The sequence below is a fragment of the Ambystoma mexicanum genome, chromosome 11 (genome assembly GCF_040938575.1).
Source record: "Ambystoma mexicanum isolate Mex_15411 chromosome 11, UKY_AmexF1_1, whole genome shotgun sequence".
Taxonomy (NCBI): Eukaryota; Metazoa; Chordata; class Amphibia; order Caudata; family Ambystomatidae; genus Ambystoma; species Ambystoma mexicanum.
In genome coordinates, this window is record NC_090934.1 from 1,111,170,850 (window position 1) to 1,111,194,645 (window position 23,796).

The 23,796-nt window shown below is 44.9% G+C and overlaps 1 protein-coding gene across 2 annotated transcripts in view; it reads left to right on the plus strand.

The window, feature by feature from the left end:
• Positions 1 to 23,796, plus strand: part of HYKK (hydroxylysine kinase) — a 380,097-nt gene that overhangs the window by 308,447 nt on the left and 47,854 nt on the right. For both annotated transcript variants that reach the window (XM_069624419.1, XM_069624418.1), the window contains exon 4: positions 5,893 to 6,076. In XM_069624419.1, the coding sequence (XP_069480520.1) occupies positions 5,893 to 6,076 (184 nt within the window). The remainder of the gene's footprint in view (positions 1 to 5,892; positions 6,077 to 23,796) is intronic.

A 23,796-nucleotide genomic window follows, 5' to 3' on the forward strand; every position in this document is an offset into this window, starting at 1 on the left:
ATTGCCTGAGGATGTCTGCTGGTCAAGGGGACCAACGATGTCAATCCCTACCCTTTTGAATGGTATTCCCACAACTGGGAGTGGTACCAATGGAGCTTGGATTGTTGAGCCACTCTTACCAGATAACTGGCAGGAGGCACAACTCCTGCAGTGACTTTCTACTTGCACCCCCATCTTGGCCCAGTAGAAGTGCATGGATAACCTTTGCTTGGTCCTCTTAATACCAAGGTGACCAGCAAGGGGCACTTCATGCGCCAGCTGCAGGAGGAAGGGTCTTACAGCAAGGGGAACCACCAACCTCCTATGGTCTCCTTCTGTAGACTCTGTGGGCTCACTATACAGGAGTCCACCTTCCCAATAAATCCGATGCGTCCCAGGAGGTTCACCCTCAAGATGGGAGCAGGCCTGTCTCCTTAGGGCTTCCGGAGATGGGCACTCACATTGGCCTTTACTGAATTCTTCCCTGTCAGGACCACCTTCTACTAACAAGTCTTTTAGTTCAGGATGGTCGTTGGGGTCAAAACTTCAGGCATTGCCACCTCCTCGTTAGGCCTGGGCGATTGACCAACTTCCTCCACCGCAGTGGTAGGCGAGTTCGTGGAATGTTCTCTTTCCCTCGTCTTGACTTTCTTACTCCTTTCGCCTTGGGTTTCCCCTTTGGCTGGGTAGGCGTATTGGTCTTGGCAAATGCTGCCTGTGTTTGAGACCGTGTGCAGGGTCTGTCGGCAGTGTCTCCTACGAGCCCTAAAGCTCTGAGATCGTTGCCTAACAAGACCTTTCCTGGGACGTTTCTCTGAATGCTCACTGGAATCCTGACTGCTGTACCATTTAAAGTAAGATTTACAGGTATTACTGGAAACATGCGAGGTGGGCCGTCAGCCAACTTAGTGGGCATCAGAGTAGCTCTGGCAACTTCCCCTGAGTCTACCAAGGTAGAATCCACTACAGTTCGACTGCACCCACTATCCCTAAGAGCTGGAGTATCTACTCCATTGATCAGTACACTGTCGTTAAAGTAGTGCTTGGTATTATCTGGAAGCCTAGCATAAGCCTCTGTGACTTTAGGCTCCCAGGAACCCAGGGAAACTAAAACTACCTCAGCTTCTATCCCACTGGGGAAGGAGTCTGAGGAGAAGGATGCTCCTGTAATCTCTTCTTCCTCGTAGTAGGAGAAGGCCAGATTAGCAGAGTGGACCCCCAAAGGTTTAACCTTACACCGGGGATCCCCCTTCACGTGGTCAGTTGCTCCACAAGCAAAACAAGATCCATTGGGTCTGTTTACATAGGGAGGCTTATTGTAACCAGAGTTCTGTTTCGGAGGCTGACCTCCACTACCCTGTGAGTTCTCTTGTGTCTTACCCTTATTTTTCTTTTTGTGGCCCTTTTGAGAAGAGGATTTATCAGATTCTCCACCCTCCTTATCTTTGGACTTTTTCCCTTCCTCCTGCTTACCAAGATGAGTTTTGTCTTTATGGGACACTCGATGTGACACCCATAAATCTGCAGCAATGGCAAGCTTCTTAGGATCTATCTCCTTCGAATCGGCCAAATGCTGCTTAAGCTCCGGGAAGAAGAGGCAAAAATATGTTCCAGCATGACAAGACTTATCATGCCTTAAAAGGTAGAACCCTTATAACCTTCGACCCAGCCAGTCAAGTTTTTTAATGATTCGGTTACATAAGATACCCAAGTACCACCTTCTTTTTTCTTATACTCTCGGAATTGTTTTAAATATTGGGCAGGAGTCTTTCCAAACATTAAAATGAGAGTTTGCTTTAACATTGCAAAATCAGCTCGCTCAGCCTTCGACATTTCCATAATGGCACTACAGCCAGAATGGGGCAGTCTGCTGAGTAACCAGGCAATCTTATCAGCATTGTCAACTTGTTGAACTTCACATGCATACTCAAACGTACTCAGCCAGTCCATAATGTCATTCTTCTCCTCATACACACTGAGCAGATCTTTTGGAAACTGTGGATGAGAGGTGGCCCCAGACCCATGTCCAGGACCCTTGGATCCATTTGCAACCTGAAGCTTGGCCAGTTCCAACTGGTGATCCCTGTCTGTCTGTTTTTCTGCCTGTTCGATTTTTAGCTTGACCCTATTGAACTCAAGCTCTTCCTCTAGTTTGGCCATATTGAACTCAAGCTCCTTCTGCCTAAACAGCAGCTCTTGCTTCTTGAATTCAAGCATGGCCTCCCCATCGACACTGGCAGAGGAAACATTAGACATCTCATCCTCCCTGTCCTCGTGGTCGCGGTGGACCAGTGCAGCAGCAGAACCGTCGGTTCTAACAGTGAGAGCAGCCCCACCTCCTTCCGCACTGTCATCAGAAGTTATAGCGTCAAGCTGCGCTTCTTGCCAACCCACGATTCTTTGGATCATATCCAATTTGGTGCCTTGAGAGGAGACACCTCTCTCCCACACATCTTTTTCAATGTTTCTGATTTAGAAGCATTTAAAGTTAACAAGGTATTTGTTTCCATACTGTTAGATAGGACTATGGCCTTTTAAAAGTTATACTCCGACAATTCACTACGTGTCCTGGTAGGAATAACTTGAAATGCCTTCGCTCGTGCGCAACACTGGATACCTTCAGTCGTATCTCACCGCTGTACACCAATTTGTTAAGATGGATTTCTGAACCCTGTCCTGGAGGGCAGAGGTTCAGAAGGCCAGCCTAGTTTCTTGGAACAGGGTAACCTCTGGACAAGCCAGACCAATCAAGGTAGCGATCGCGGCGGTCAAGACTAGGTCTCAAGAGGGGTGAGGGTGACTGAAAGCCCGCAATGAGCACACAAAGCAAGGACACTTACAAATTACTCCAAGCAGGTGCTATATTAAAAATATAGACACATTTATTACAAGGCCTTTGTATCATTGACCGTAGCGAGAAATCACAATAACACTCAAGTAAACCAACACACCACAATCAAATACAATATATATACAATTACCAACGAGTCTAACGAGTTAGACGCACGAAATGTGCAGACCACCTAGATGGGGAGGAAAACAGGCAGTGCGAATAATAGTTAGACCCAGTCCGCCTTCAGAGGCACCTAACTAGAAGGAAGTCCGAGCCCTAAGAAGAGTGGAGCCTTGTGCTCAAAAGTATCTGCACATGCGGGTGCCAACGGGCAAAGGGAGTCTCCTCGAGGGAATCAGGCAGTTCAGTTCGGTGAACAAATGAAGATGAACAGAGCTCCGCGACTCAAGCGCAGCCTCCACTGTGGGCAGAAGCAGAGTGCGATTACGGAAAGGCGTGCTGTTTGACACAGCGGGGAAAAGCTATGGGCTACTGCAGGAGGGCGACCAGTTCCTAGCGATGCTACTCACCGGTCCCCGATGCAGGCAGACCCAGGCTTCTCTGCATCAGTTTCAGTGCTGGCAGGTTCAGATACGAGCAGGGGACGTCTCAGCGTCGTGTAGATTCCGCAGCAGCAGAAGTTAGAGTTGAGGATGTCCCAAACGCAGTGAACCTGGACAGTGTGTTACCACAGCAGGGCAACGGAGCGGCCGTGTGTATTTCAGCCCAATGTACACTTCTCACTTCAGACCTGGGAATGGCAAGTGTACGAATCGTGTGAGAGTGGCAAGGACTCGTAATACAGCAGCAACCTGACGGCGGTTACAGAGCAAGACTCCTGGGTAGGCTGGTCAGTCCACTGGATGGCCCAGAGACACTTCCGAAGGCTTACGTGCAGGAGATGGTGAAGGTGCCGAGAATAGTTGTTCCCACTATTCCAAAGGGTCGAAGTACCAGTACAGGCCTTCTTTTTCGATCAGAGGTAGAAAGGGTTTCACAAAGCAACAGCAGTGCAGAGGAGCAGTCCTACAGCAGGTCACCAGCGATTCCTCGGTTCAGCCTCGTAGTTGCAGGATACTTGGCTCCTGTATTCCTTTGTTCGTGAGAACTCAGGAGATCGACATGGTAGTGGTGTTTCCAGCCTCCTCTTATCCACGGTTCCCTTCGCGCCAAAATGGAGGGGACCCAATGGGAGATCTGCTCACAAAACACTCACACCATACGTGGACCTATCACGGACCACGGTGGTCCCAGGCATTCACGACACACTAGACTCTCTGGCACCCAGGATGTGTATTGGGACCAGACATCCCAGCCCACATCCTGGAGGCACACACAAGGCCTGTAGGAGCCCGCGAAAGCATCTGTGTTTCGCCGGAAAATACATGCCCAAATAAGGAAAGCCCCGGGTCGGCTCGACCTGGGGAAGGTGAAGGGGGCAAGATGGTCAGCGGCAGGACAAAAAGCCTCGTGGTCTGGCCATTTTGGAAGCCAGGCCACCATTTTGGGCTAAGCGCGAGAAACGCGCTTAAACAGCCAAAAGGAGCTCAAACCACAAAGAAACAATCGCTGCCACCAATCCCGTCCGTGATTCACTTGCACCGTTCGTTAACAATCCAAAGAGAGTGTCTAGGGCCTGTAGAAGACTAGAGACCCAAGAGAGCAGTAACTTAGCTTACAGTGCCCTCTTATGCCATGTTGCGCGAAAGCTGCAACATGATAAAAGAACTACAGAAAACAACGTTTCCCGGTACTGACTGTCTTAAGGGCATGTCAGTTTCCCCGTAAGAATGGAGCGAAAGCCCAGAGGAGTGCGGCAGAAGGCTGCACTTCTCTGGCAAAGTCTAGATCATGGTGAAAACAACAGCAAAAAGTTTAGGGGTTGCCACATGGAAGGAAAATTACCCACAATTAAGAAATCTTTCCTAACAGCCCTCAAACGATCAATGTCGACCAGGCACAGATTAACTCTGGTGAATGCGTCCTCAATGTTCTTGGTCTCAATATAGACTTGCGTGTCATCGGCGTATGATTGGAAACTCAAGCCATGACACCTTACTATATTTGGGACTGGGTGCATATCGAGATTAAAGAACAGGGGGGAAAGTGATCCCTGAGGGACCCCACATCTAAGTAACCCCAAATAGTACAAGCTGGGATCTGTCCACCAGGAAGGATCTGAAACACTCCAAAGCATGTTCAGAGACCCTTCCTACTCTCACGAGATGGTCCAACAAAGTTCCATGATCCACTGTGTCAAAGGCTGCGGAAAGGTCCCGCATCAACAAAAGAATTGATCCGCCACCATACGTGACCTCCAACAGCTGATCATGCACTGCCAACAGCGCAGTCTCGGTCCCGTGCTTTGGCCGAAATCCCAATGGAAATTCGTCCAGCAGTCCCTCTTCGTCCACGAAAGCTTGAAATTGGGAAGTGACAACTTTCTCCAACATTTTCACTGGCCAAATCAGACCGGCAACTGGTCGATAGTTTTTTAGGACAGCTGAATCCGGTTTCTTTTTTGTTAAAGTGGTTGCACTATTGTGTTTTTTATTTCATCCGGGACCCGACCCATGAATTAACTATGTGGATTTCACTGCGCTTATTGTTGGTTGGTGGTCATAGGAGATTTCTTTTTCATTGCTCCTGTGTCACTAACTCCTCAAGCAAGCAAGATTTGTTGGGGGATTAAGATCATGAACAAAAATTACATATTTTCATTCTATCACTCCTATAAGAGTGACAATTTCATATATTTAAGTAAAGATAATAAAAATATTAAACATCTAAGTAAATTAAATGTTATATTATGGAATTTATTCTTACAACAAATCTTGATTGAATGACAGTTGCTTCCTCCTGTGTATTTGCGCTATCTTTTGCATGTCGGCTTTGATGCCACACATCATCATTCAGCCAATTGTCTCGATTCATTCTGGGAGCCGTCAAAAATATAATTGCCTCAGCTGCACAATTAAGTACCGTCTTTAGGTGAAACCTTACGGTCTTTGTTTTACAGAATGCTTCAATCACTATAAAGCTATACAATCCCTTTTTTGTATCCTCTTCTATCCCTTCAGAAATGTAATCACCCAAAGATGAAAAGTCTGGATCGTGGGAACTACATCTGGAGCTTAGCAAATATCCCTCTGCTGAATCAATTTGTGTTTGCAGTGGACCAAAAGAGACCACGAGAAGTTGTGGAACAAACTATTCTGGAGTTCAAAGAAAGTATCCTTCCAAAGCTAGGTGGTTTTCGCAAATGTGAGTTCTTGTTATTTCTTTTGGGATACACTGCATTGTATGTTTGAGGTGTTATCAGTAAAACTTTGATGAATTGGACCTTGGTGTAATGGAGGCCCCTCAAACTCACATCTTAGAGAGATGCTGCTTACACCATATTTGGGATTTCTATGTTTGTGAGGGAAACGTCTCAGGTACTTCTGATGGGAACGCCACACCTTCTGGGGTACATTTTCACCAAATTACTTTGGAGGAGATGACTTTTGTGATCTCTAGGATACAAGCGAACAAATCACTGGGATTGATGTTGTACCAAATGACATTTTTCATTGCCAGCCCAATCTATGGGTGCCAGTTTTGGCCCAAGTCTTTAACGCCCTAATTACTCAAAATGAGTTGCCTAATATCTGGAAAACTGGAATTATTGTCCCAATCTTCAAGAAAGTAAACATTGGTGATCCCTCTGCTTATCACCCCGTAACTTTACTGGATGGGTCACTAAAGCTCTTTACGGACATCCTGCTAAGGAGATTGGAGGAATGGGCAGAGGAAGGAAATAACCTGTCTGATAGTCAACTTGTTTATAGAACTGGGATGGGTACTATCTACCAGGGATTGAACCTGCACTTAATTCTTGCCAAATACATGTATATTCTGGGGTCTCCTGTCTACGTGGCCTTTATGGACCGGTGTTCCGCTTTTGACCATGTAGACAGAAACTCCTTGTGGACAATCCTAAATAATCTGGGTGCACCATGTTGATGGCCCTCCACTCCGGTCTCGAAGGTATGAGTTTGGTTCGGTCCAGAGGGGAAACAAGCAAGGAAATTGCTGTTGGTAAGTGTGTACAGCAGAGATGTGTGCTGGCCTCCTTCATTTTCAATCTTTATATCAACTCATTGGAAGAGTGTTTGTTGGCCATGAATGTTCAAAGGTGGGGTACCAGGCGGTTGCCAGTCTTGAGCTACTTGGATGACGCGGTGATCCAGGCAACAACAGCAAAATCAATTCAAGTACTGGTTGACAGATATAATGGCTATATGTCAGCTAGTGCCCTAAAGGTCAATCACGACAAATGTTTTACCATGCGAGTGACGGGGAAAAGCAGGATCACTCTGAGAGTCTGTTTGGATGGGCATCGACTCAAGGACTGCAACCACTTTGATTATCTTGGTTTTAGATTCAATAACAAACTTGTCTGGGCTAATCAGGTAGCCAAATCAACTCTAAAGCTGCGTCCGGTCTCTGGTGGTATTTTTTAGATTCACTAATAATATCCAGAATTACCCAGTTGATCATCTGCTGTCTGTATATAGAGACAAAGCAATTCCAGCAGGGGTGTAAGGGGAGTGAGATCTGGGAATATGGGCATGTAGACAGTCTACGGACAGCTGAAAATCAATTTCTAAGAGGGTTGCTGTCAGTTCCTCAGTTGACCCTGGTGTATATTACCCATCTAGAGACTGACGACCTTGTTTGCTCCAGACGGTTTCTATTCTGGCATACCCTATGGACAGAAAATGCAGAGAATCTGACTAAGGTCCTAGTCAGAAATCTCCTGTCTTTTACAGGTTGGAGTAAAGTTGGATTTTCTTTTATTAGATCCTTTCTACACAAGTTGGGTATGGGAGTCTGTTTTGAAGACACTAAGTTGTTATTTAAACTATTTAAACAGATTCTAAAATTTAAAATCACCCATCATTTTGCCAACACATTGGGGAGATGGCAATTGCTACCTGGTCTAAAGTCAGACTATCTGCCTTTGTCTAAAATGGATGCAATGCCCAAGTACTTGACTTCTGTGACAAAGCAGCAGCACTGAATCGTTCTAACTAGACCAAGGGTCAACATGTTGCTGTTAGAGCACGTATGGGCAGCTGGACGGTGGATGCAAAACCATGTTGCCCATGCGGGGCAGAATAGACTTTATCACATTTTATGATCTTCTTCCTGAATTACTTATATATTAGGACTTGGGTATCTTTTAAGGGAAAGCGGCATAAGGCAGCAGAGACCCACACTCACCTTCCTATTAGCATGTACGGAAGTGAGGGTGACTTTTGCCCTGGCCATTTATCTGACCAGAGCATCGAAACGAAGAAGCAAGTTGCTTGATACAGCTGACTCAACCTGTACTTCTAATCTCTGCTGAGATACTTTACTTTTTAATGTTGCTATCTGATGCTTAACACATTTTACTGGTTTTCGTGCAAAAGTCAGGGCACCTGTACTTACCTATGGCCCATCGTCTGAATGGCACCTGGGTAGAACTTGGTGCCACTCGCGGCTGGACTATTATTCGCATCTTTTGCGCAGTACAAACAAAAATGAGAGAGTAAAATTGAGAACTAAGTATAAGAATGAAATCAAACAGATTCTAGCACTGAATAACCAAGCTCAAGCTGAAAATATGCTGATGGCCCTTATGCAGAAGTCAGTTTTTCGGAGGTCTGGAAGCTGATTGATGATTCTAAACCAAACATACCTCAATCCTTAATCCTTAATACTATTGATGAGCAAACATGGGTTGCACATTTTACAGCATTATTGTTTTGTCCCATATTGCATTGTAACGCCCCTTGTCCGAAACCACTAGACCTAGCAACAAGAATGACATTTGATGAAGATGACATTATTCTTCTAATTAAACAACTAAGCTCATCAAGAGCTTGAGGGCCAGATAAATTGTCAAATTCAATTTAGAAGGCCCATCCTGCTGAATGGGTAACAATCTTGAATCTAATCTTTTCAGAAGTAATATCTTCTGGACAAATACCTTCCTCTTGGCGAAAAGCTATCATAATTCCTATCTTTAAGAAGGGGAATAGGAATATGCCCGATAATCATAGACCAATAGCACTCCTAGACGTTCCGGGAAAGATTTTAGCAAGACTGTTACTCGCGTTGTTTAAGAATAATTTGCTCGATAAACATCAGTCCGGCTTTATACAGGAAGTAGGAACTGTCTTCAACCTAACAATTTTAGCAGCACTTAATTCGCAAGCAATTGTAAATAAACAGCCAGTATTTGTAGCTTTAATTGACTTCCGACAAGCCTTTGACATAGTCTCGCATGAGACCTTTTGTGCTAAACCAGCTAAGGTAAAGTGTCCATTAAATATTGTGTATTTTATTAGACAATTTTACACAAACACAATTATTAAATATTATCTCATGATGGACTGTCTATAATCCCAACCAATTCAGACCAACATGGGCTGAAAGCAGGGATGCATTTTATTTTATTTTTATATTAATGACATTGGGACAGCTTTTAAGTCAGTTTGTTCTTTCCCCTCGAAGTTGGGAACTACAGAAATTGTGTGGCTTTTATATGCTGATTATGTGCTGATGATTTTGTGATTTTAGACAAGACACCCATAGGACTCCAACGAAAATTATCAGCCTTGAACATCTGTGCTCGTTATAACCAGCTATCTATTAACACTGCTAAATCGAACATTTTAGTATTTGATCACCACCTCCCCAAATCAGGTTTTAAATTTAGCTGGAAATTAGAGAAAGCCTCAATCACACAAGTTGCAAATTACAAATACTTAGAGGTGAATCTCAACAAACATCGTTCAGAGCAGCCCTATAAAGAAGAACTAAAAGGCAAAATTAAACTTTTATCTATTCAAGGAAAAACACTTCAACATAAATTTGGCACGTTTTCCTATCAACTGGCAATTATGTTTTAGAAGCTTAAAGTCGTGCCCATAATTACATATGGTGCCCAGTCTAAATCACCAAACAATTTACCAAGATGGGATATCTTGGCAGGTTTATAGTGGGGAAAAATATGTAATCTTCCGTCTACTATACATATTGCTATTTTCAAGTTCGAACTAGGCCTTATTGCATTATCAACTATTGTTCGCTGGCAATATTTAGAAGCATATTGAAAATGCCTCAACTCCACTGCAGCCAGTTCTAATCTTCTACCAGTCATAAAAGCAGCCATATTGTCTACAACGATAGGCCCTCTCCAAACATGGAACGTCTGTTGTAACAACATCCTATAGGACGCTGATATTTCCATAGAATTTGCAATACATATGTGATCTGTAATCTTTAAGTCAGGTGTTTTTTTTTCATAAACCAGTACACCAACTTCCTTCCTATCTCACAATGTTTCCAGACCCAGCCTATGCTATTGCAATGCTTCGATTAAGATTAAACCTACGGCCAACTAAGGATACATTGGCAATATTTAAACAACACAAAGGCATGGCTACCACTTGTAGGTTCTGCAAACAACCAGAACATTGTGAGACACTTCTTCATCTATTTACAGAATGCTCAAATTTGGCAGAAAAAAGAAAAGTAGCTTTTAAAAACTGTTTTAAATATTATAATCTAATAACCAAAGAGAAAATGTGGTCTTACTAAATGAATGCAAGTAATGTTTAGCTAAATATTGCAGTAGTACAAGAGTTGTCAGAAGACTAAAGTCTGTGTATTACATACACATCTCTTCATTATTTCAGTAAGGCGTTAGGTATGTAACAATGATAACTGCCATTGTATTCCTATTGAGAAGTACCTGATCATTAAAGAAAAGCAGGTTTACGGTCTAATAATTTATAGCAAGTGCTTTTACTAGTCGATATAACATTATTTAATCATTTTAATAATATCTGAGATGAGTATATCCCCATAGAACTGTATTGTTTTAGAATGTTAATTATGCATAATATGCATCACTCTAGACAAGATAGAGTATTTTTACTAGTTGTTTTATATAATTATGCAATCATCTTTTTATAGTTCATATATTTTGATATTCATGTTAAAATCCCTGTTTACATTTGTTAATTTGCACTGTTAAGGACTGCATTTTTAACAATCCTTCTATTTTAACATTCTTAAGAATTGTTTCATATTAACATATCATGATATGCAAAGGTAATATTTGGTTTTAAGAAAACAAACTGTTATTTGAATATGAACAACTCATGATTAGCCTTTAAATTTGATTGTATACTTCTATGACATGAAAGTATATTTGCTAATTAATCTAATGTCATCTGATATCTGTTGAAAAAGTTGATCAATCAACTAAAACAATTAGAAAAAGGGTGCTGCTGTCGATGAGGGGGCTGGCCATCAGGAGGAGGCGTGGGCAGGGAGAACCAACATCCGTTGATGATGCACAAGGTGGTGGCATTACCTGGGGAAGAGAAGGAGTTGGGGCAGTTAGAGGAAGAAATGGTGGTGGTGGAAGAGCCTCTTGCTGCTTCTGCTTTAATGGGGTGTGCGGGGGAGACATCCACAGGAGGAACCAGAGAGAGCAGTGACCTCAACCCTTCACACAGCCCTCAGGATTCTGAGTGTGGGACCTTTTGCCCTGCTCTCAGGAAAGGTTTTCAGTGGAGAGGAGCATGAGGATGTGTGAAGAATGTCAAATAAACCAGAGGTATGAAGAAAGGACTGCACCCTGTGAAGGATGGCCTTAAGAAAACATGCATGCCGATGTCACAGGAAGGTGTACCTGGCTCAGGTGTCCTTGGAGGTTTCTAGCCACCATGCAGCCACCACTGCTCCTTAGAACAGTGGTGGGGAGGAGGGAGAGGTTCTTAGCAATTCCCAGGTCCAGAGGGGTTGTAACACAGTGACAACATTAGGCAGGTCATACCCAAAACCCTGCACTAGTTCAGAATGCCCAATGTGCTCCTGTGGCATTGTTAACTGGAACTGTTATCAGCAGCGGGCCACCGTTGCCATTGCTGTCTTGACAAGTAATTGGAGGTGTTTTTTTGGGCAGGACCCGCTCGACTACATAATGTGACATATTGAGACCTACTGCCTTTACTGTGGGGACTCAGTTAGCCAGGGAGTCGGACCATGTAGTGGTGGTGGCCAACCTGAGGACACATATGGGGCTCCAGCACTCTTCCCCCTTCAGGGTTTTGTGCAGGAGCGAAGGAAGGAGGCAGTCATGCGGTAGGGACTGGTATCAAAGGGAGACTCTGCCAACCATGAAACTGGCAATGGTCTGAGGGAGAGCTGAAACCTTTCTGTCGGTGTACTTGAGCACTTTAGTGGGTGGCTGCACCCTGTGAAAGATTCCAGGTACTGAAGTGGGTGGCTGTGTCCTGTAGGAGAACCTGAAAACCTTAAGAGGTGGCTCTGCCCTATCACATCACAAGAGCCTTAGGATGTGCCATGTGGAAAACATGAAAACCATAAGGGTGTAGCTGTATCCTGTGTGAGAACCTGAGAATCGTAAGGGGTGGATATGCCCTGTGAGAGCACAACATTCTTAGGTCGTGCCCTGGGAAAGTCCTGAGTACCTTAAGGGGTGGCTGTTCCCTGTGGGAGAACCTGATAACCTTAAAGGATGGCTACCCCTGTGAGAGAACCCAAGAACCTTTGTGAGTGGCTGTACCCTCAAAAGAAACAAGAACCGCAATGGCTGATTGCTCTCTTTGAATTAACTTGTGAAGCTTAGTGGGCGGTTTCACCCTCTGGAAGAATATGAAGAGCTTGCACACGTGTGTTTCAGGATTTGAAAAGATTGCCAGCACTATACGGAATGTGTAAAATAACACCTGGTCAGGGCCTCTCAGTCACAACCAATACTAGAGCTATCTGTTTCCCATCCACACACACTACAGAACAACCCCTCTCCACTTTTCAGTGTCTAACGTGCCGGTTAACAAACAATCACCGTCATCCAAGCTGGTGTGTTGGGAAGTTTAGATTTCATTCCATAGTCTTCTGCAATTAAGTACTTGCTAATGCTTGTAAATTCTGTTTGTTCAACGTGCAACACTGTGTGGATTTCCTTGAGATTAGAGACAATAGCCTCGGCTGTACCAAACATTTTGTTGGACTGCACACTAATGGGGGGCAACTTAGCAATTCTACAGCAACTCGCACACGTGCCGCCTGCAAGACATACAGCTTGCTGTTCCAACAGTGTCACGATGCATCAGCCCTTCCCACTGCTTTAATGTCCAATAGATGGGCATTGCGCATCTGTGCAGCTAATGGGCTGCTGTTTGTTCCCGTCTGTATTCAAGATAACTGTGTCACTGAGGAGGGTGATATTTGGCAAGTGTTCGAAACAACAGCAAAAGAAAGCATGTGCATTCCAGACCCAGATAGCATGCTAGTGCTATAGAACAGTATGTCCTCAATGACCGAAACACTGAACCATCCACCACCCTTTTCTCCTCAACAAGGACGTCATGTTTTAACGTAGCGAGCTTTATAATGCTAGAATCCTCCCACTGTAATACTAGTTGCTATTGTTACCGAACATAATTATCCTCACTTTATCGAACAGGGAAGGATGAAAGGATGTGTCTGCCTATAGGGTTTTGAACATGTCATTGTTGGCTGCACAAAGATATTTAAAGTAAACGCCTAACTTGATGAACTTTTCTACTAGCTTCAAATACTGCTTTTGCTCCACCAAAAACACCTGATAGCATGAAACTATTCACAAACACTAATGAACACAGTTCTACAAATGAACAAACAGCACAGAAGGAGGAAACACAGTGACCAAGAGTTAGCATGCTCAAACATCGCCTGCAGGCTTCTCAAACAATGTATAGGGTGTTTAACCAGTCCCACAGGCCCCACCGCCGGCTTTTGGCAAGAACACTTGCTCGATTTTAATTCTGGAGTTCGGGTTTTGCATTAATATTGAGTGGTTTGAATGAGCCAGCCAGAAGCTTTGAACGTGAGAGCATTTTTTAGATCATCTCAATTTAGTCACTAAAGAGACCTCACAGAAATTGTTTCTCCTGACATTCACTGCGATTTTCTGCATCCTCGCTAAAAAATATGTCAGTCTTAACTGAATTATCCGGATTTTCTGCTTCTTTTGGGGAAAAAATGATGCGCTTGACTGAAGTTATTGATGGTCTGCCCATTCAAGAGAAAATTGTCATTCTGAGAACCAAATTACAAATTTTCTGTTTCCTCAGATAAAAAACACGTGATTTTCTGTTCTTCTTTGAAAATAAATCATATTTCAATCTATGTGATTTAATTTCTTCTTAGGCGAGTGTCACATTGACTTGCTGTTCTTTCATGAAAAAACAAGTGTTACACATTGTAATTTTCTGTTCTTCCAGAATGAAAAATCATATGCTGCCCTCTCCTCCTTTTTTTCCTATCTATCTAGACCCCAAATTAAATTAATTCTACTCAAACCTACTGTAATTACAATCCTAATCTAAACCCATTATAAATTAGCAGCCAGAAGGTAACATCCTGAGGCATCTAAGCCAATCGGAAGCGTGCATTGCAGGCCTTCCTCCCTTCCTGTCTGGCCCTTCCACCTTATCTCCTGGCTATATGACAACGATCACCCGGGTTCTCCTCCTCCCACATGCCCAGTCCCTCAACCCACTCACTTGCTCTTTCCCACTCCATTTCCATCACCTGCTGCCACTCCTGTGCTCCCTTTAGATGCCATATTTGCTGCCCTCTTCTCATTCCCAGTGGTTCACCATGTTAATTGGAAAGGGACTACAAGTAGCCCCACCCCACCCTCCTTTTTCCTGGACAATCATTTTGTGCTATAGATTTTTTTTACTTGTGAAAGAGCACCACACCATTTCACAATTTAAATAGATATTGGCACCCTAGATAGAATGCCAGAGCGCAAATAGTGATAGTCCCTACAGTGTAACCTGGGATTCAGGCCGTAACCAGGAGTTAAAGCCCCACAGCCCTGGGGCTATTGCTCAGATAAGTCCCTTCCCTCATAACCCTCCACTTTTTCATAGACTGTTCATGGGCATGTGCCTTTATTTAGGTGTGAGGTCAAACTCACTCAAACCTATTTCACCTGATCCTTCAAAAAAGGTAGAAAAGTTTGACTTCGTCGAAATTTGAAATTTGAGATTAGAGTTTTACTCAACTCCATTCACCTTATCAAGATGCAAGTCGGAACCCCCAGACGAAGGTGGCGTATGGGACAGTAAGCAGTTAGCACGGCCACTGACACTTCCAGTGTTTGTCATTTATAGAGACAATGAAGTCTCTTATATCCCCAATATAATTCACAGCTCTCAAGCTTGATTTATTTTATTTATTGTGTTTTTTTTGTATAGCCCTGCATAGTCGCCAAGGACCGCTCGACTTTTACTGTGAAGATTTCAGGACATAAGCTTCTGGTGACAGGAGAAGTGCATTATTTGTGTCAGTATAAGAAAAGCGCTACCACCACCATAGTAGAATGAGTGGGCATCATTTCAAGCTTGGCAGTATTTCCTGTGGAAATACCGCCAAACTTGTGTTTTAAGTATACAGTAATTGGTGGGGTCTGCATCCTGAAGAGTCATGGGAGTCTTTCAATTAGCCCCCACATGGAGTCTTATTCGAATTATTTAGGGCATGTGGTATTAACACATGTGATAATACTGCATGAGTAATACTGCAAGCAGTGATGCTTTTGTGTGAAGGTCATTTCTCCTACACAAAAGCAGGTGGAATTAATGAGTTTTACAACAAATCTCATAACTTGATAGAACGGTAAACTTTATTTCCAAATACTGCAGGTTTTACCACTACTGCCAAACTCACAATGAAGGCCAATGTCATACTCTTTGCTGAAATTGTGGTGGTCTTGTTGCAACAATAAATGGCGCAATTCCCCCTTGAAGGTCTTTTCATTAAAGAAATCTACCTTTTGTGCACTGGTTTAACTTTAGTGACAACGTTGACGTTATGTTATTAAATATTGCTTTAGAGACAGTATTATTAGTTGATTTAGACCCATAGTCGATTCTTGGAATACCTTTTGGGTGAAATTGAAAAAGAAACATTTCGGCTTACCGCACAAAAATCCCAGACTCGCTTGAAGTGGAAAAGGTCGCTTTAATGTGACAGGCCGCAATGTACAACAAAATGCTAACCTGGCTCCCTGGCCTTATAGACTAACAGATTAAATAATGAAACAAAACTTCCTGTACCTTGCTCCTTCCCCTCCCCCTCAATTCATCTCAACCTTCATTCCTGCTTTCTCCCATCTTCTCCCCGAGGCCACGTCACTCCTTCTTCAATACCTCTACCCCCTCTTTGTACCCACCGGTAGCCTGTTCGTGCAAACAGCACCACCCCCCTACTTTACCACGCTAGTACCCCTTTTTGCTTCCCCCAACCATCCTCCAAAAGGCTGCGTCACTGGCACGAGAAAGACTCTCCCCTGAGGTGTTCTTTCTGTCCCACCCCCCCAGTCCTATCTACCTCCAACTCTTTATGATATCCTCAACCACCATCCTAGTATTGGTTTCCCATATGCGACAAGTGTACTCCATCCTCCCAAAACAAATCAAAATCGTCATATATGATCTCCTGGTGCACCAGTGATTGCACTCCACATGACCTGCAAAACTTCACCATATCGCTGTTAATCCTTTTCCTCGTCCATTCCACAGCCCCTTCCTTTACAGCTCCCCTCCAATCCCTCCTTGGCAACAACTTGGTCGAAAGCAAAACCACCCTGGGCTATATCTCCCTCAACCAACTCTGGTTCCTCTTCATCTTTTTTAACTGTGCCACACCCATATCCCTAACCAAATCCTTCTCCCCTGCACGTAAAACCAGAGCCACTGGGACACCATGATGCTCTCTCATTCCCACCGGCATTGGCAACAGTTGGTCCTACCTGAGGCCCCCAACCCCAGACCATCTCAACAACGCCACGTTACAACTACAGCCCAATTGGGTCTCGAAACCTTGTTTTGCCACATCTTTCCCATCCCATTTCACTAAGAGTTTGCATATCCAGATCTGAGGCAACTCACCACTCCTCCTTGCCACACCTGAAAAAGAAAAGATACAGTGAGCCAACTCTCCAACAATCTCTCCACCCCATCCCAATGGCCTTGTTACCTAACAGCCCCCTTCTCCCAGATCTCTGATGTATCCCCTGTAATGTGTTGATTTCAGCAACCAAGGCTTAACATTCTCCTCAGGCAGACCTAACCTGTTACCTTCAGACACTGCCCCCATCCTAAAAGAATGAGTCCCAAAATCTACCCCTTTCTCACCCAACGCCAACAGGGCCCTCCTTGTCATTCCCAAAACCTGAGAAGCCATCATCTCTGACCTGTTTTCATGCTGGAAAACCAATCCTTTTTTTTCCCTTAGAACCTTTCCCACCACAATGCACCTACCCTCACTGGACACAAATCCTTACTACCTCTGTCCAGATGCACCCAAAACCCCTTTCCTTTCTGATCCGTTTTTTGATTTAAACATTTTTATATCCACGCTGTCAACTGACAGCTAGCCATCCTTCCACAACAGACCCCCTCCCCTCTTTTGACCAGCTCAGACACCCAAAATGCCCCAGAAAACAACCAGATAAAACACATTGAAAACATATCGCTTTCCCATGATGACCAACACATGCCCTCAATAACTTTGGATAACTTCACTAACAGGGCTGTTGAGACTGGCCTCCTGCTGTCCCTTCCTTTTCTTTTTTCCCTCGCCCATCCTTCCAACATCCTACTCGCCATTTCACCCCCACTGGGCTGAAAACCGCCACATCACTTACCATAAAAAGCAAAGCCGGCTAACTTCCCTGCTATCGTTGCCCTAGACCAACCCTTGTCCACACACCTCAATATAAATGTGATCACATCATCCTCCCTTCCTTTCTCCTCTGCATCCTCCATCCCTCCAACTGAGCTCTCCCCCTTTTAAAAACTCCATTTACGCTCTCTTCTATGCAGCCCGCGATGCTGGGGCTAGTGAACCCTCTACTAAATGCGGAGCTCTCAATCTCGTGGCCACCACAGCTCCTTTGGGATCCAGTGCCCCTTCACCTCTGCTTCCGGTGCCAGCCTACGGAATCTCTGCCACTGAAAACAAGATAATGCATCAGCGATGCAGTTATCCTTCCCTGGCAAGTGAGTTGCTCTAAACACCACATCCCCCTCAGACACCGCAGCACAAATGCTCTCATTAACCTTACTACCCTCTGATCCTTAGCAGAAAGTTTGTTCACAATGTTGACCCTGCCTCATTGTCAACATTAAAATTCACTTTTTTATTCTGCAACCCTCTACCCCACAAGTCCAGTTCCACTAGCAATGGGAAACACTCCAAAAACGATATGCTCCTCCCCCCCTCTCAGCCACCGCTCAGGCCAATTTGCATCACACAAGCTAGCCCCCCAGTACACTCCAAATCCTACAGCACCTGCTGCATCCGAAAAACGTGCACTCCCCACACCACTGGGCCCACTTGCAGCCACATTGGCCCTCATTACAACTCAGGTGTTAAGGGTTAACGCCACCGTTAACCCTTAACGCCTGATTCTGATTTTAACGCCTGCTTTTAGCAGGCATTAAAATCCATGGCGCTAACCCGCCATGGTGCTAATTACGCCGCCGTAATTTACGGCAGCATAATTAGCACCTTCCCCACTCCCATTATGCCCTATGGGGCAAAAATGGGAATGGGGAATGGAAAATGGGAAATGGGGATTTACCGCCCCACTCACCTTGGAATGGGGCGGTAAATCCGCCATCCACCATGGTGTAAACAGAGTTTACACCATGGTGGTAAAGTTGGTGCACTTAGCACCAAGGTTGTAATGACCTCCATTGACACTCCATTAATTCCTTCCAAAAATCAAACCCAAATCCTACAATCCTTCCTGACAGATCCTGAAATCCTCACCCTGTGATGTGGGTACTTCGCCCCTGCCATGGAATGTGCTATATGCCTGCAAAAAGTGTGAACCAGGGCCACCACCCGACACGCAAAATTGAGATGCCCAACCAACCTCTGCATGTCCAGCAGCGTCATTCTATGGGCCCCTATCACCTTCACTAGCAACTCTACCAGTCTACCCACTTAGTCGTTCAGCAAGCGTGAGGTCATGCCACTGAATCCAGCACTACTCCTAGAAAAGTCAAAACCACTGCCGGCCCCCGGTCTTGTCCTCTGCCAATGGCACTCCCAACTCAAGCATCAATGACCGATGAACCTCTAGCATCCACTGTCAATCCTGCTTTTTTTCCCGTCCCACTGATGAACAGAAAATCATCCAAATAATGCAAAACTCCCTCAAAACCAGAACTGTAGGAAAAACCCACTGCAGGAAAGAGCTAAAAAACTCAAACTATGCACATGAACCTGCACAGCCCATCAGCAACGCTTTGTCAACATAAATCTGACCCTCAAACGTCATTCCCAGCAACCAGAAATCCTTTGGATGCACTGGTAGCAAACGGAAAGCCACTCTGATATCACACTTGGTCATGAACGCACCAACACCCTTCCTTCCTCACCAAACCCACTGACTGATCAACACTCGCAATCCTCTGTTGCAATCAAGTGATTCACAGACATGCCCTGTGGCTGTGATAAATGATGAATCAATCTACATTTTCCAGCTGCTTTCTTAGGCACGACCCCTAAAGTAGAAACCACTAAATCGCCTGGCAAATCCGTTCTTCCAACCGCCACCTCCTTCTGCAGCTTCACCCTTACCACTTCCAAATTCTCCCGAGCAGACTTCACATTTTCCACCACAGCCGCATCCTCAGGCCGTGGTAACCCAACTTAAAACCTTCCCGGAAACCATCCCCCAAAATCCTGGCCCCTTCCCTGTCTGGGTAAAAACGGAGGCATTCCTCCAACACATCCAACTTAACTGGGGTATAGGCCTTTCCCCACAACTCCCCGCCCCACCCACACCCCCTCCCTCTGTCTCCTGTCGCAAAACATTGTGTAACGGAATGCCGTCCTGCGCATCTGCTTCACTCATGCCTTAAATCTGCACACTGATATAGAGCAGCCCTCTTTATTAAAGGCTCAGCATGCTTCTGATGGCTGACCCCTGCCTCCTCACCCAGCCCCATCGAAGGTGGGGCGACCAGGAAAGGGCCGGTAAGGCACGGGTAAACCACTTGCTGTATGCATTGTTGGGCTGGACGTGTGGGCGCCCTCCACTGTAACGATAAATCCATATCTATCTCTCCCCATACCGCTTCAAGGCATAAAATAAGCGGTATCGCATCACATTTTGCGATAGAATACTGCTTATTTGCTTTTTATTTCAATAATCATGTCGCACTAACTGCGACATGATTTCTAGAGTGAGGATTGTAGGCTTTGTCAGCATTGCCTGTGCCTGGGTTGCAGAGCACACACAGGCGAAGGCAGCGGCTCCCGGGCATGGCTGAAACGGATGCATTTTGTTTTATGTGCGCAGCCCGGGCATCGTATAAACACATGTGCAGAGCAGCCCATGTGCCGAGGCCGAGCACGCAAGAGGCAGCTAGAGACAGTTTCTCCAGCCATTGTGGTTGCCGCTGGTAAGTTCATGCAAATTTTATTTTTTGTAGGTGCTGGGGCACTGTAACAACCTGCAGGCAAACTGCCTTTTAATGTTCGTTGAAGAGCAGGACTGCAGTGGTTTGCTGCGGTCTCGCTCTTCAAAGAACATTTAGAAAGCCTTGTGCCTGCAGGCAGTGTTATTGGTGCGGGGCTCACACTGCCCTAGCACTCTTAACAGCCTGCAGGCATATTGCCTTCTTAATGTTCTTTGAAGATGCTGCGGTCTTGCTCTTCAGAGAACATTTAGAAAGCCTTGTGCCTGCAGGTAGTGTTATTGGTGTGGGGCTCACACTGCCCTAGCACTGATAACAGCCTGCAGGCATATTGCCTTCTTAATGTTCTTTGAAGAGCAGGACTGCAGTGGTTTGCTGCAGTCTCGCTCTTCAGAGAACATTTAGAAAGCCTTGTGCCTGCAGGCAGTGTTATTGGTGCGGGGCTCACACTGCCCTAGCACTGATAACAGCGTGTAGGCATATTGCCTTCTTAATGTTCTTTGAAGAGCAGGACTGCAGTGGTTTGCTGCAGTCTCGCTCTTCAGAGAACATTTAGAAAGCCTTGTGCATGCAGGCAGTGTTATTGGTGCTGGGCTCACACTGCCCTAGCACTGGTAACAGCTTGAAGGCATATTGCCATCTTAATGTTCTTTCAAGCATGGGGCTGCAGTAATTTGCTGCTGCACTGTACTTCAAATAACATTTACAAGGTATTTATGCAGGCAGACCTACCTACATTTGAAAACCAAAAACCCTGAGATTTCTGCGGTCCGTGCTTCGCTGCACCTCTAATTACTATAAATTCTGTCCTTGTCTGTCCTATATTGAAAAAGGGGGCATATGCTTACTAAAATAACCTTAAGGTGCAATAGATCTCTCAATACTTAAAGCCACATGACAAAAAAATATGTCATAACTTTGGCAGGAGACGCTATACATAGGCAAGATAACATAATTTAGCGGGACCTTTATTTGGTCTTTCTTGTTCAAAATAGCCAATGCCTGTCCTTCTTTGATCACTGACTTATAACAAAGAGGTGTTAGTTCTTTAAATGCCTCGATGGGAGCCCTGTACACTTTGCAGACTGAGCAGCAGTGTGCACTCTTTCCATCACAGGCATCCTCTGATCACTGCTGAGGGACGAAAGGCACTGCTTTTATTGCAGGCCCTGACAATCCGAGAGGCTTTATGCTCTTCCCTGGAGACCCAGAAAAGAGCATGAAATACCCATGGGATACAGAACAATACCAGAAGTTAGGCAGGTCTGGCTGCGTTGTCAGTGCAGGTTGTGTGCTGTCAAGTGTCTGGAAATATTTCTCCCGCCATGATTGGCGGGAGATATATTATTCCCAGCCATTTGCTAATGCTCAACCTGGCACTGATGATACAACCTGTAGGCAGGAGGCCTTCTAAATGTCTTTGATGCGCTGGATTACAGCAGGGCCTGCTGAGTCATGACTCGGCGGCCCCATTTCAATATGATCTTTGCGGGGACCTTTTTGGAGCTGAGAAAGTCTAAGGCACCTGTGCGTACATTCTAATGAAGACCATAAAATACAGCCAGGGGGTTAATAGCTGCAGATTATCACAAGACTGCCAAACAGCAGAAAACTGAAACACTAAACTTCCACTGAAATCCTACTTTAGTAGCAAGGGGCTATTGTAGAGCCACTGGACTAAAAATGCAACGGCAATAAGAACACTTTTAGATACCAGATGATTGGGTGGAGATATATTATTCCTATCCATTTGCTAGCAGTTCTGCCTGCACTGATAGCCTGCAACCATGAAGCCTTCCAAATGTTGTTTCAGTGTCAACGTAATAAATGGGTGGTTCCTGCTCTGCCCGGTTAAAAAGGCCTGGAGATTACTGCTTTAATACATTGAATTTTTAGCCGCACCTGTGCCTTATTTGGGCAATTGCCTTGTTGCAATTAACTACTCGTCCCTTTAAAAATAAAGATATCAAAATTGCTAACCATTTTGGTTGGATTGCTAAACTTTTTTTTATTTAGAAATTTCTGCTAATCAATTTTGCAAAACTAATTTATGCCTTGCGCTTGCTTGTCCTCACCCATCCTATCCCTAAACTCTTCATCATATCTCACCCAAGCAAACCCTCCAAAACGTGTAAAAGCTTTCCTAATCATATCCATATACTTTAGCAAGGTCACACACCGCTGAGAGAACTTTTCACAGTAAACACTAGCATATATTATAAATGCCGACGTCCAGTTTTCAATCGTCACCGGTACCCTTGGTCTTGACGCTAGCTCCCGCTCCTCTTCTTTGGACCGTTCTTTGGCCCTCACCTCCATGTGTAAGAGTTTAAACACATCTACAAATTCCCCAGCCCAGATTTTCTCCTTTGTAGCCCCCATCAAATGCTCACCCGGTGGCTTTGTAATACCCATATAGGGTAACTTCTTATTCTTCTCAGCACTCTCACCCATAATTACCGTAGGCACCTCCACCACCCCCTGTGACCCTAGATCCGTGACCTTGTGTGTCTGCACTTCAACTGAAGCAACACCTCTCCCATTCGCCCTCACCAATGCCCCTGCCGCCACACTCTCCTCACCGCCCGCCCCAGGTGCTCCGCCCTCCCGCCCCCACCTAGCACCTAGTCCCCAAACTGCCCCATGCCGCAGACCATTCCCTGTTATGCTCACCTCTTAGTGCCCCACTGTCACCTAACAGCGTCATCCTGTCTTCCACACCGGTACTCCTCCTTTCTTTCCTCAACTGGCTCCTACTGCAGAGACAAAAAACATACATCAGCAGAGTCTCCAGACCATCTCCCCCGCAGTCTTCCCCAACTCCAGCTACCCCCAGCCCCTATTCCACTTCAAACCTTAAACCCCTCTCCACCCTTTCTCTCCCGACCCGCTCTGCTCTGCTCGGTCCTTCATTACCCACAGCCATAGAAAAACATGTGATGTTATGTTCTTCTTTGAAAATAAATCCTATTTCAATCCATGTGATTTCATTTTTTCTCAGGGTAGTGTCACTTACAGTGACTTTCTGTTCCATCATGAAAAAACAAATGATTTGAACCAATTTGATATAGTCCTCTTACAAGAGACTTGGCTGACTCTTCCACCTTTTTGGGATGACCACAAGGTCCACTTAAATCCTGCATCAAAGGCGCTGTTAGGTAGACCTGCTTCAGGTGTAATGATAGCGGTAAAAACTAAGTCTGGGTTGTCTTCCACCTTTTCAGCTGCTCCAGATAAGTTTATTTTGTTGATTAACGTTAGGCTTCCTGGAGTCACTTATGCTATTTTGAATGTATACTGGAATACAGCTTGTATCACTGAAGAGTGTTTTTTTAGGGACTTGAATACCCTACTTGACATGATATTTGAAGATCAGAGCATTGTGTATTTCATTTTGGCTGGTGACTTAAACTTAGACTATTT